The sequence below is a fragment of the Gekko japonicus genome, unplaced genomic scaffold (genome assembly GCF_001447785.1).
Source record: "Gekko japonicus isolate JY-2015 unplaced genomic scaffold, Gekko_japonicus_V1.1 scaffold413, whole genome shotgun sequence".
NCBI classification, from domain to species: domain Eukaryota; kingdom Metazoa; phylum Chordata; class Lepidosauria; order Squamata; family Gekkonidae; genus Gekko; species Gekko japonicus.
Window position 1 is genome coordinate 135,295 of NW_015161416.1, and position 13,106 is coordinate 148,400.

Genomic DNA, 13,106 nt, shown 5'->3' on the forward strand with positions numbered 1-13,106 from the left:
ACCCAGTGCTGGAGCTTGTTTTTTTGGGCAGCTTTCCAGTGAGATAAGGCATGCATTAAATTGCCACAGGATATTCACCTGGGAGGGCACTGCATTAGCGATTTCTCTCTCGTAATATATATTTTAATTGGCTCTTCTGATCTTCATCCCTACCTTTTGTACATGTTGTTGTTATGGACACTGGAGACTGTACCTCCCCCTACCTATGGTATAACTCTGCTTGTCTTTTAAGCTGTGCCAATCAAAATCAGCTGAGGTGCTGACAATTCACTCTCACAAAGCCTCTGCAGAAAACTGTGCAGAAATCTTGCAAGAGGAAGTGGCTCAACTCGGTTCAACAGAAAGCAAGCAGGAAGGGCTGGGGGGAGGAGGGAGGTGATGCTGTTCAGCAACCAGCCTCCCTGGGCTTGTAGATAAGAGATCAAGCCACAGATGGTGAGTGAGGGAGCAAGCCAGGAGCTGAATAAAGTCTCTCAGGGTCTTGCACCTTCTCCAATTCTGGCAGAGGTTAGCAGGAAGAGAGAGAGAGAGAGAAAGGAAGAGCGAGAAATTGGCGGATGATAAGAAAGCCTATTTTTTTTTTAAAAGGAGACCTGCCTTGATTTGTTCGTCAAAAGGAACTGTTGCACAGCATGGCATGTGGGTTCTGGAGGAGGTGAAACAGTGTATGCAGCTGATCACATAGGAACTGAATTGGGAAACACCGCAGCGGCTGCAGTGAGCTGGGAAGTCAGATGGTTACTGTGGGGTCAGAACTGTTTCCCTCTTCAGCAGGGAATCCAAATGTGGACTTGCATTGTCACAATGAGTTACCAACCCCAAGGTGTGGTCTGGAGTTCTCCCAGAATTATGGGTGATCTCCCAAGTACAGAGATCAGTTATCTTGGAGGAAATGGCAGCTGAGGAAGGTGGACTGTTTGACATTGCATCTCTCCTGAGCCTCACTCCCCTCCCCAACCTCTGTCCTTTCCAGGTCCCGCCCAAAATTTCTCAAAGTGCAATTGGCTACCCTGTAACGTCATGCTGGTTGCTGGTGGTTCCACTGTGGCTGGCAATAGAAGTTACACAGGATGGTGCACCATTGAGAGATAGGCTCAAAACAAGTGGGCAAGAGGTGATATGAATGAACATGGTGGGGTGCAGTGTGTGCCTTTCATATGACTGGGAGTAGATGTTGAAATGCCATTTTTTTTAAAGGGAAGCTTATGCTGAATCTTAACACTTTATACAATTGAACAGGTGGTCTGTAGAAAAAAAAATTGTGAATGTTTTTAAAGTACATGTCAATATTCTTGGAGATAGATGACTTAGTATCTCAGGATCAAGCTACATGCTACTCGGAGTTGAATCAGATATCCCAATGTTTTCTATACTGGTGAAAAGCAGCACGGTGTGTTTTGGAGGGGGTAGGGTGCATTGGAGACAAATCACCGAGCTGGGGTGTTAACCCTTTCCCCTTGCAGTGTACCCATGTTGATATAATTGGGTCTACTAGCTGTTTGGGGGCATTCTTGTCAGGGAAACACCATGTTGTATGTGTGTGGGTGTGTGGGTGTGTAGATTTCTGTTCCTGCTCCAGTGCTGCGGCTCTGACTGGAATTGTGTGATTTGATCCTAAAAAGATGGAAGTCAAAGGTAGCTCAGAACAGGGCTGTAGCCTTAGGCCTTAAGGAATCAGAACTGGTAAAAATTGAGGGCTTTCTTACTTAAAGCTGAAGATCTGTGTCAAAGTGCCTCTGATGGGTTAGTAGGTGAAAAATGGGAAAGTTGAACCTGATGAAGGGCCATTGCTAAGGTTATGATCAAAACTGCCGCCTGCTTGTGCCAGCTATGCTGAAAAATCATCCTGACTGTTCTAAAATTAGCTGCAGAATTCCGAGGCACGCAATGCTTCTTGTGCTGAAGTGTTGCTAGGGGAATCTATCCTTCCATTTGTCTCTGCTGTGCACCAGTGTGATTGATTTATTATTTGGACTGGGAGGTGAGTGGAAACCCCCTCATGCCAGGTGTCTTATTGAGCTTCCAGGGAAGTCCAGTGGTTGTCCAGCTGCTCCTGTAAAATGAATGGGAGGGGCTGTATGTAGGTTACGTACGGAGATTGGGCTCCCCACCCCATTTTATTTTACCCGGATTTCTTGGCAAAAAGCTGCTTAAATCAGTTACTGGGCAGAGAGCAAACCCAGTGCTGGAGCTTGTTTTTTTGGGCAGCTTTCCAGTGAGATAAGGCATGCATTAAATTGCCACAGGATATTCACCTGGGAGGGCACTGCATTAGCGATTTCTCTCTCGTAATATATATTTTAATTGGCTCTTCTGATCTTCATCCCTACCTTTTGTACATGTTGTTGTTATGGACACTGGAGACTGTACCTCCCCCTACCTATGGTATAACTCTGCTTGTCTTTTAAGCTGTGCCAATCAAAATCAGCTGAGGTGCTGACAATTCACTCTCACAAAGCCTCTGCAGAAAACTGTGCAGAAATCTTGCAAGAGGAAGTGGCTCAACTCGGTTCAACAGAAAGCAAGCAGGAAGGGCTGGGGGGAGGAGGGAGGTGATGCTGTTCAGCAACCAGCCTCCCTGGGCTTGTAGATAAGAGATCAAGCCACAGATGGTGAGTGAGGGAGCAAGCCAGGAGCTGAATAAAGTCTCTCAGGGTCTTGCACCTTCTCCACTTCTGGCAGAGGTTAGCTGGAAGAGAGAGAGAGAGAAAGGAAGAGCGAGAAATTGGCGGATGATAAGAAAGCCTATTTTTTTTTTAAAAGGAGACCTGCCTTGATTTGTTCGTCAAAAGGAACTGTTGCACAGCATGGCATGTGGGTTCTGGAGGAGGTGAAACAGTGTATGCAGCTGATCACATAGGAACTGAATTGGGAAACACCGCAGCGGCTGCAGTGAGCTGGGAAGTCAGATGGTTACCTGGCTCTTTGGCTCCCAGGAAGACTCCACATGTTCTGAGAATCTGGTATCCCCTCTTAGATGACTGTCGACAACAGCATGAGCAGTGGTTATTGTAGCTTGGATGAGGACACCGATGACTATTTTTTCACAGCTAGGACCACTTTGTCCAGGAATCCTCAGAGCAAATGTGCTGCAAAGGTAACACGCTTCTGTAACAGTCTTTCCCTCCCATAGTAAGGTCTGTGTTTGTTGCTAGCTGTCAGGCTATCAAAATTAGCCTGCTGTTTAATACTAAAGTGGCATTTATTTTGCTGTTATATTAATATACATGCTCATTTGCAGGAGCTTAAAGCTTATCCTTCCGGCATTTCACTCTTTCAATATCTGATCCTTTTGCATTCATCTGGGTATTTGACTTTGACACCTGTTTGCTATCCCCTACATGTCAAAGTGAGCTAACTGAGACCCTGTAGTAATCTTTTGCAACACAACGTTTTTGACCATCTAGCTTGTTAAAGGTTGTGAGATGGCTTGTTAAAAATGACCGAAGAACATTAGACTGTCTTGTAGATGCTTTTGAGTCTAGTGACATTGTTTCAGTGTGCATATTTTCAAAAAGAGGATGTTGTCTTGGAAAAATCTGCCCTGAACTGGATGATATGTTCAATTCAGGCTTTACACTTGAGGACTTAGGATGAGCAATAGGTTTTGTGGCTTGTTCGTGTGTGTGTGTGTGTGTAATTATGTGTGTCGCCCTTTACTGATATAATAGACTGTGGTATGATAATCTTATTTGACAGCTGTAAACCTGCTTTGTGGAAAAATCTCCTCAAATAATATATGAGTGTTAGTATTGTGAGATTTGAACAAAATAAAATAAAATGGGTTTGTGTTACTTTTTTGTCATAATTTACAATTTTACTATAACCAATAGCCAATTAGCAATTGACTCTTAGATGAAAGCTTAACAAGGTGGATGGATTATAAATTGAGATGATATAAATCATTGTTTTAAATCAAGCTCCCAATGTGATTAAACAAATGCATGTACTTGTTTTCAGTTGAAATATATTGGTTTGCACTAAGGTATATTTACAGTTGAGAAATAGTGTAAATATGCACTAAGCAAACCTAGATAATTTTGGGTGTTTGTAAGTTACTGAGCACAACAGTGTTTTCTCCATGAAAATTAATGGCCATACTTTCTAGGCCAATAGGGCTGTACTTATTCATAATCTGAGAAATTACTACGATGCTGAACTCTGGTAATTGGACATTAAATAATTATACAATTGGGCTTGGTAGATGATCCTAGCGAAACATGAGACAGTGCATCTTGTAGTAGTACCTGTGATGTACCAGTCTCTTGTCTGGGAAGAAGTATATATGTTACATTTGTAATGCTTGAACTCAGTGGCGTGATGGCTTTAAAAGTGGGTTAAGATGAATTAATAAAGGATAAATCCATTGATGGATAAAGGAACAGAGTGAGCACATGAAGCTGCTTTATATGGTGGACCAAACTACCTGCTAGCTGTGACATGAGTAAGGTTGAGGTTCTGCAACCTGATATTTGCCCCTCCAAATATGCCCCCCATCTCCACTGTAGCTTTGGAAAGGGCCTGGGAGGGAAGGCTGAAGCCTCTGCTCCTCTTGTATCATACTTCTTGAGCTGAAGCTGGCCCTGGAGCATTTGGGAACATTAGTTTCCCAACTCATGTCACAGGTAACATGTGGTTTGGCCCTGAGTCAGATCATTGGTGTGTCAAGGTCAGTATTATCTACTCTGTCTGGTAGTAGCTTCCCAAGGTCTGAAGTAGAGATCTTTCACATCACCTACCACTTGATCCTTTGCACTGGAGACACCAGGGACTGAATGGGGAACCTTTTACATGCAAAACAGGTGCTCTAACTAGTAAGCCAGAACCTTTGCCTTGAATTCCTTGAAACAGTGTTTCCATAGTCAGAGATGCTAGAGGAGAACAGTGCGGGAAGGCTTTGGTCTCTATGTCTTGCTGACAGGCTTTTCAGAGGCACATGATTGATCACTGTGGGAACTGGGATGCTGGACCAGTGGACCATTGATCTGGTCCAGCAGGCCCCTTTTTTGAAGGTAATTTCACCTGTTGCTCATATTTAACATAAAAATCTCTCTTCAATTCAGTATCTTTGATAAAGGGTTATAGATTTCAGTTTAAGATAGAAGTATAAAGTTTAACGTGTTTATATTAAGTTTAATGTTTTCTAAGTAAATGGAAGGATGAGTGCTTATCCCTATAAGTTCTCATCTAGTCCTTTAAAAAGAAGAGAAAAATGTGTGCAAGTCTTCGTGCTTCCATACAGCACTACCCACCCACCCCCACTGAAGGCTGTCTTTCTAAATCATTTTTTCTTTGGACGATTTCATTGGTTGGTTTGCTTGCAGAATTAAAAATGGAATGAACAATTTCCCCCGCTTTTGCAGTATCTCTTCCTCTTCTAACATAAACCTGCCCACCCGTCCATTAATTTTGTACATCTATACTGAAGCTGAATCAGGGGTAGTATTATTGACACAGTAAGGGGGGAGTTACCTCAACTGCTGCCCAGAAGTAATGGTCTCTGCACAGCCTTGATTCACCAGTCAGATAGTTTTGTAAAAAGAGAAGGGAAAAAGACATTTAGGGGAAGTCTAGTTTTTACACAGGAAGAAAGAAACCTCAGACCTTCAAAGGTTTTACTGGTATAAATGAACACATGGTAAAGCCCTTGCACAGAAGTTTGAACTTAGGTCTGCTTTTAGCTTGAGAAAAGGAAGTGATGTCACTTCTCAGTGGGCTGCCTCTTGTGTCTGTGGAGAAATGTATATAAAATTGAGACATGTGCCCTTGGACTTCTATGACAGAAGCTGCAACTGTTAAATCCAAACAGGTAGTGTGGGGCTCATCTTTCTAAAAGTGTGGTGAACCATTGAACTTCACACGTCTCAAGTGATTTGGTGCCTTTCCACACAGCAGGCAGTAGTCTTTTCTTTTGATGCTTTCTTCCATTTTTCTAGCATTCCCTCTGGAATTACTGTAGGACAGAAGAGGGAGCTTCATTTAATAACCAGTCTCATTTGCTGCCATTTGTTTAAAAAAGGCTTTACTGAGTCATGTCTGTGGGCGTTGTAAAAGATCAAAATCTTCTATATGTTTCTGTACCAGTGCACATTTCGTGCCTTTGAAAATCTTCCTTTTGCATGGAGAGCTAGAAATGCTAGAAACAGTTAGACAGTATCAGAAAATTGGTCCATCTTGCCAAGTATCCTCTTTCTCAAATGAAGGCCAGCACCAGATGCTGCAGAGGAGTGTGCAAAACACATACATTCAATTATGCGGGATAATTTGTCTCCATTTAAGAAATTCTGAAATCATTAGTGATTTGGATTTGAGCCTGGAACAGGAGAGGCTTCGTCCCCTTTTTCATTGGTAGCACTTAACGACTTGAGTTCTGTGTTTTCGTTTTCTGTGAGAACTGTAGAAAGATTGAGTTCGGGGCAAACTCAGTTACACAAGAACATTGTTTCCATAGCTTTGTCTCACCTCCTCTTATAATAGCCAGTATGGATACACAAGCCTTACTTTATATTTTTCTCTGCTTGATGTCCGCTTAATGAAACAGTCCTGCAAATGAAGAACAGTTCTTGAGCCCACTATGTTATATAAGAATGAGTGCTACACTGGTGATGTTTCATCTTGTTTGCTGGTTGGAATTAGAGTTCAAAGGAAGAGAACAGGGGCTTACAAGGTATATGGGGACTGTTCTGTTGCGTCCCAGCACTGTCCTCCCACACCAAACAACTATAAGTGATTGTTAAAGCTGCACTGATTTGGTGAGGAGGATGTATTCTGGTTTCCAGCACAGTTTGTGTTTTTATGAGGGGAAGGGGGATTGGGGAAGATGGACATTTCCAGAACATCCTGAGACTGGAGTCAAGGCTGGTGAAGGAAACTATCTCTGTGTTCTGTCTCAGCAGCTAGTGATCCTCCTCTTTGTTTGCTGAACAAACCATGCAGGAATCACAGATTAATGAAAGTCCCTATTTCAGTTGCCAGCTATAATTTAATGGATTGTAATGCTGTGAAGCTGTTTCTGAGAATGGTCATAATACTTCCAGGGTGCATAAGAACACAAGAGAAGCCAATGCTGGATCAGGCCAATAGCCCATCCAGTCCAACAGTCTGTCACACAGTGACCAAAAATACCAGGTGCCATCAGGGTAGTATCATTAATGAGTTGCCAATCTTATTTTTCTAGTTTAATAAATATGGGGGAAATGTCGAAAGTTGGCGCTGGATCACACCAATCTATTGTGCATTTCCCCAGAACAAGGATGAAGCCTTTCTCTAACACCTAAGCCTTTTGCTTCAGCAGAAGGATCCTTGCAAAAGAGGGAAACACTGGTGGATCCATGGGATCCAACTTGTGACATCTCTGGGGTACTTGGAGATTTTTTTAGACTTTTCATTGCCTTTGCAGCCAAGGGAAGCACTGGTGAAATGATGGGGATGTAGTTTTATTAAATCCACTCTAAAACATACTATAAATTGCTGGTTCTGCCACCAACCATGAAGTTCTGAAGTAGTATGGGCTGAGATGCTTTCTAGATGCCATAGGTAGAGTTGAGGGTTTGCTAGAACTCCAAAACAAGGAGCAGTTGAAAATCCAGGTCCCCTGCTGCCTCTGTGGACAGGAGGGAGTGTGATGTTTGCTTGTTCCAGACTGAAGACACTTTGTAGAACAACTTTGCCTTACAGGAAAATTTGGTTGGAGACCAGGCTCAGGTGATGCAGGAAGGTAGGACAACAGGATTCCAGGTGTTTGCATTCTGAACTGAAATGTGGCTGGTAGGCTTTCTTTCCCATACTGTAATGAAGCAACTCAGACGTGTCCTAGCTGAAGATTTGGTACTGTCTGGGAATAATTGCAAACAGTGGTTGCACTGGAGTGGTGGACCTGATTTACATCATTCAGTGTTCCCTCTAAGCTGAGTTAGTGTGAGCTAGCTCACAGTTTTTTAGCCTCTGGCTCACACATTTTTGTCTTACCTCAGGGAGGATGGCTCCAGAGCCAACTAATTTATGCAGTAGCCAAATTGCTCACTCATAGCTTTAATGCCAGTAGCTCACAAAGCAGAATAATTGCTCACGAGACTCCACAGCTTAGAGGGAACATTGATCGTGATTGCTAATTTATATCAATCTACTCTGATGTAACTATTTTGACTTAATCAGAATTTTCAATTTATTATTTTGATGCTTCTTAAATAAAAGTGCATGCTAATGGGTTGCTATAACCATAAAACATATTGATTTAAAACTAAAACATATTGATTTAAAACTAAAACCTCAGGCACTTTTAAGTTTCTTACATGGCTATCCTGAGCAGAGATATATCCTTGCGAGTTCATTGAACTTAGAAGGGTGTAACTCTGTTCAGGATTTCACTTGTAGTCATTTAACTTAAAATGCATACTATTCAAAAAAAGTATATGTAATATATTGCTGATTTTTAAGTAATAACAATGCTCTTGCTGTCAAATTGGGTTTCTTTTACTGCGTTTAGGAAGGGGTTCAACTGGAATCAGCATTGGAAGGTGCTTCTTTCTTTCCAGTGGCTTTCAGTTCTCTTATATAGGTGCCCAACCCCATAAAAAAGTAAATGTAGTACTCCTTGACTAGTAGGTAGAGTCATAAATGTTATAGTTGGGCTACTGAACTAATTGCCTTTGTTTTAGCCGCCCTGAGCCTGCTGGGGAGGGTGGGGTATAAATCTAACATTGGATTGGATGAATCAGTAAATGACCCCTGGTGTGACTTGCCAGTCTGTGGCCTCCCAAATCAAATCCTAGTATAAATGCATGAACTATTGTGTTGTATGATGACTGATGTTTGCTACACACAGTTTTATCTTTACACAGGAAAGCAGCCTTTTGTAAGAGGGTCATATATTCAGTTTTAAGGGATTATACTGTTGAATTAAGTTCAAATTTCTTTTTAAACCACGTTACCTGTGAAAGCAGAACTTGAAATGGATAAAGCTTAATCTTTTAAAAATCTGCTTTAATTAAAAAAATATATATATGATTAAAAAAACCACAGCTGTCTACACTGAGCTATGTACATCCAGGACACTTAGTAATGGAGAAAGTCTGGCCATTAGAGAAACTAAGTTAACAGAAAATTTTATTTAACTGAAACAGTTTAGCACTCTATGGTCCCGTTCACACGCGGCTATTTGGTCCGGGAGCGGGACAGTTCGGGGCCGGATCAAACCGGCGCGATCACACCACCACATCTGGGAAGCGTCCGGCTTCCGTTCCCGAACTCTCCCTTTCCCAGGATAAGCCGCGGCAAACTGAACCACCTCCTTTGGTGGTTCAAAGGGACGCGCCGCGGCAAACCGGGCATTTGATCGCCGGCGCGTCTTTGCGCCGGCACAACCCCGGCCCGGAGCAGAACTGCACATGCTCGGACATGCGCAGTTCGGCCGGCTAGGCGTCGAAACTGGGTTTTCTCCCCGGCGTTTGATCGCGCCGGGGAGAAAAGGCGGCGCGGCCGGGGGATCCCGCCACGCCATGTCAACATTTAAAAGCCGCGCCTTAAAGAGGCTTTTCCCCTGCCATGTGGCAGGGGCCAATATTCCTACCCAGCATTTATAGATTACCTCCCTTAAACTAGTTTTCCTCAAGGAATCGCCATTCTTGTTTCCCAGTCAAGATACCTGTATGGAGGCCCTCCACATGCTCCTGTAATAAATGGCTTCCATCAAGCATGGGCAGTCCTGATCTTTTCCCTGTGCTATCATAATTTTGTTTATGATATATACTAAAAATGTGTTAAGCTTCTGTTGCAATTGGGTGTGGATTGGCTGTTCATTTCTAGTTTTCTAACCTTTGTGTTTCATATCAGGCAGAAATACAGAAAGCTCTCCCCCCCCCCCAGGTTTCTCATGTTGGCCTTAGCTTTCTTGACAAATTGTTCTTTGATATATCTGTGTAGCATCACATTGTGTTTAATGGAAATTGCAAGTAGCTGGGTTTTTGGTGGCTAGAGGGATATAATTTAAGACTTTTAAGAAATTATGTCCCCATTAAAGGGACTATTAAAATGGCATGATTACTTTTTTGCATTGGTTTCGGAAGGTTCAATTAATAGAATGGTATGTGTGTGCTGAGAATGGAGAGCCACTCACCCCCTGCAGCTGTAACAGGCACCTGGCATTCTGAAGGAAGTAAATGCCAAATTATGGTCAAAAGGATGTAGGAGCAAATAATCTCCTAATATGGGAAATGAACAGATGATTTACAAAGGGATAATGGTTATCCTCAGACACTTGATCACCTCAGGAGCCTCCTGCTGACTGAGAAAAATGTGTGCTGGAACAAAATTTGTAGGCTTATGGGAGGAGAAGAGGAAATAATTGTATACAATCTGTATATATAGCAAATAGGAATCCCCCCTCATTTAAATGAATTCTGGATCTAGATTTTAAAATGCAGGCTGCTTAGTAAGGATGGGCCAGTTAAAGTGGGTAGATTACTTCCCCCTGCATCTCTAAGAAACTTACAGGATTATTGTTAAAAGGGAGAACAGGTGCAGCATTTGAATTTGGCCTTCAGACTACTTTTGTGCAGGCATACAGTATACTAGGATCAACGGCCCTGTTAAGTCTGAGTGAGTGTGTATTCTCCACATGAAAGACTTTCTAAAAAGGCGTATATATGCTGGGTTTGTAATTTTGACGGTTTGTTACACATACGCTAGAACAAAACCATGCAGGATCAGCAGTGCTAGTATTCCTAGTGTGTGACCTGTTTGTGTCTCCAGTTGTAGACCAGTAGCAGGGAGTGTGCATAAGAGTGGAATTCTATCTGCAACTTGATACCAGTGTTTCTCATTGAGGGTAGTTCTGTAGCTTTACCTTAATGAAATGGAGACTAGCAAAGAAATTGTAATTGAAGGGTGGATGCGTACTGAATTGAAACTTTCTAAAATCCCTGGTGCACTAAATATGCTTTTTAATCAAATTACATATTTAGCCATCTGAAATAGCTCTGGGTATGAAAATAAAATAAAGAACACATTCTTTGGTTCATGTCTCTTACCTTTTAGTTTCCCTCCTTTTGTCCTTTCCATCTTATAAAACACATGCACATGATTTTTGTTGTATGACATTCTGTTGCTTGTTGTTGTTGTTCAGTCGCACAGTCGAGTCCGACTCTTCGCGACCCCATGGACGAGCTCTCTCCAGGCCTTCCGGTCTTCTGCCGTCCTCTGAAGTTGGCTCAACTTCATGTTCGTTGCATCGATGACACTGTCTAACCATCTCATCCTTTGCCGTCCCCGTCTTCTTTGACCTTCAATCTTTCCAAGCATCAGGGTCTTCTCCAGTGAGTGCTCCCTTCTCATTTGGTGGCCAAAGTATTTGAGCTTCAGTTTCATTATCTGGCCTGTTGCTTAGAAAATGCTTCTAATGTAGCAAAAATAGGTGCTGGATTCAAAATTTAATTAACTCTTTGGGAAAACTGAGTATAGATAAGGAATCCTAAAGCTTATGAAGTCATTCTACATAGAATAGTATTCTTCTTCCCTGTATTGTATTACCTTCCTAAGCTTCCATGAAGCACTGTGTACTGGGCATTCTGTTAAGTTTGTTACACTAATCTTTGAATTCATGCTGCACTTTCAGTTTTCAGTTGTGCTATTACACTGATGTGCGTATTTGGTATGGTTTACTGTTTTATTACCTTATAATTACTTTTACTTCCAATGTTTCAAGGTTCCATCAGTTTCCCTAGACATCATGTTGGAGCAGAACAGGCCCAGGGGGCAGCCCTGCTTCTTGGTCCAATAATGTATGAAGCATAATAGCATTTGTGACAAAATCCCCCATGGAATATGTGGAAGGAGTATATGTGGAAGATATCTGTTATATCTTGCAGCAAACAGAGCATTTCTGTGAGGAGCTGAACTCTAAAATGTTGGTTAAAAATCCCTAAACAACAGTTACAGAGAGCTAGTTGCCATATCTACTTTAATATTTTCTTTAGCACACAGTTAAGTTTTGGTAAGCAAAAATACAATTGAGTGGAAGTTGCCATTCATCACTAACCCTTAGGGTGCATATGTTCAGAGATTCACAAGGATGATTGAGAATATACTTTTGGCCAACTCTGCCTTTTGGTCCAGCTCCAGTATTGAAGAAATGTGTGCGGGGGGAGTGGGTAAAGATGCCATTATGCACATCTTTGTCACACTGAAAGAATAACAGAAAAGTCCTCCACAGAGGCCCATGTACGCAAAATACAGGGAATCTGTTTCTGCAAATTCCCTTCGTTACAACTGCAGCACATAGATGTGTCTTTGGCTCTCTTTCCCCACCTCCTTCCAACTTGCTTTTAATTGAAACATAAGAGAACATAAGAGAAGCCAATGTTGGATCAGGCCAATGACCATGCAGTCCAACACCCTGTCACACAGTGGTGAAAAATACCAGGTGCCATTGGGAGGCCCATCAGTGGGGCCAGGACACTAGAAGCTCTCCCACTGTTGCCCCCCCCCAAGCACCAAGAATACAGTGCATCACTTGCCCCAGAGTCCCTATCTATACCTTGTGGCTAATAGCCACTGTTGAATCTCTGCTCCATCCTTATACTAATAGCCAAGTTGCCCCCTCCGTGCGGATACTTAAATCAGCACGGAGGGGGCAGCTGGGGGGCTGGGGGAGGTTTGTGCACACGTGGGCCAGTCCCCACGTGTGCACAAAAATAAAAAAAGTTAAAAAAAAATTCGGGGGGATGTTAAAATCCCCCCGAAACTGCTAACGCTGCCGCCGGGTGGGTGGGGAGGGGGGGCGGCCGGGCGGGGAGGAGAGGCCTCGCTGCCGCCGCTGCCGCCTCCTCCCCGGAGCCGGCAGGCCAGCCGGGTAGGGAGGGAGGGAGGGCGGGGATGAGAGGCCTCGCTGCCGCCGCCGCCGCCTCCTCCTCCCCGGAGCCGCCAGGCAGGCAGGCCGGCTGGGGAGGGGTGGAGGGCGGGCAGGGAGGAGAGGCCTTGCTGCCGCCTCCGCCGCCGCCTCCCCGGAGCCGGCAGGCAGGGCGGGGGGCGGGGGGGAGACCGGCCTGCGGGGGGCAGACAGCGGGCGGGGGCGCTGCCGCCTCGGGGAGATCGAGGGGTGGGGGGTGGGG

At 43.6% G+C, this 13,106-nt stretch overlaps 1 protein-coding gene across 1 annotated transcript in view; it reads left to right on the plus strand.

Moving 5' to 3' along the window:
• Window positions 1-601: 601 nt before the first annotated feature.
• Window positions 602-13,106, plus strand: part of RASSF5 (Ras association (RalGDS/AF-6) domain family member 5) — a 54,602-nt gene continuing 42,097 nt past the window's right edge. Inside the window, exons 1-2 of the mRNA XM_015427697.1 lie at window positions 602-729; window positions 2,906-3,097. Of these exons, the coding sequence (XP_015283183.1) occupies window positions 2,978-3,097 (120 nt within the window). The 5' untranslated portion in view covers window positions 602-729; window positions 2,906-2,977. The remainder of the gene's footprint in view (window positions 730-2,905; window positions 3,098-13,106) is intronic.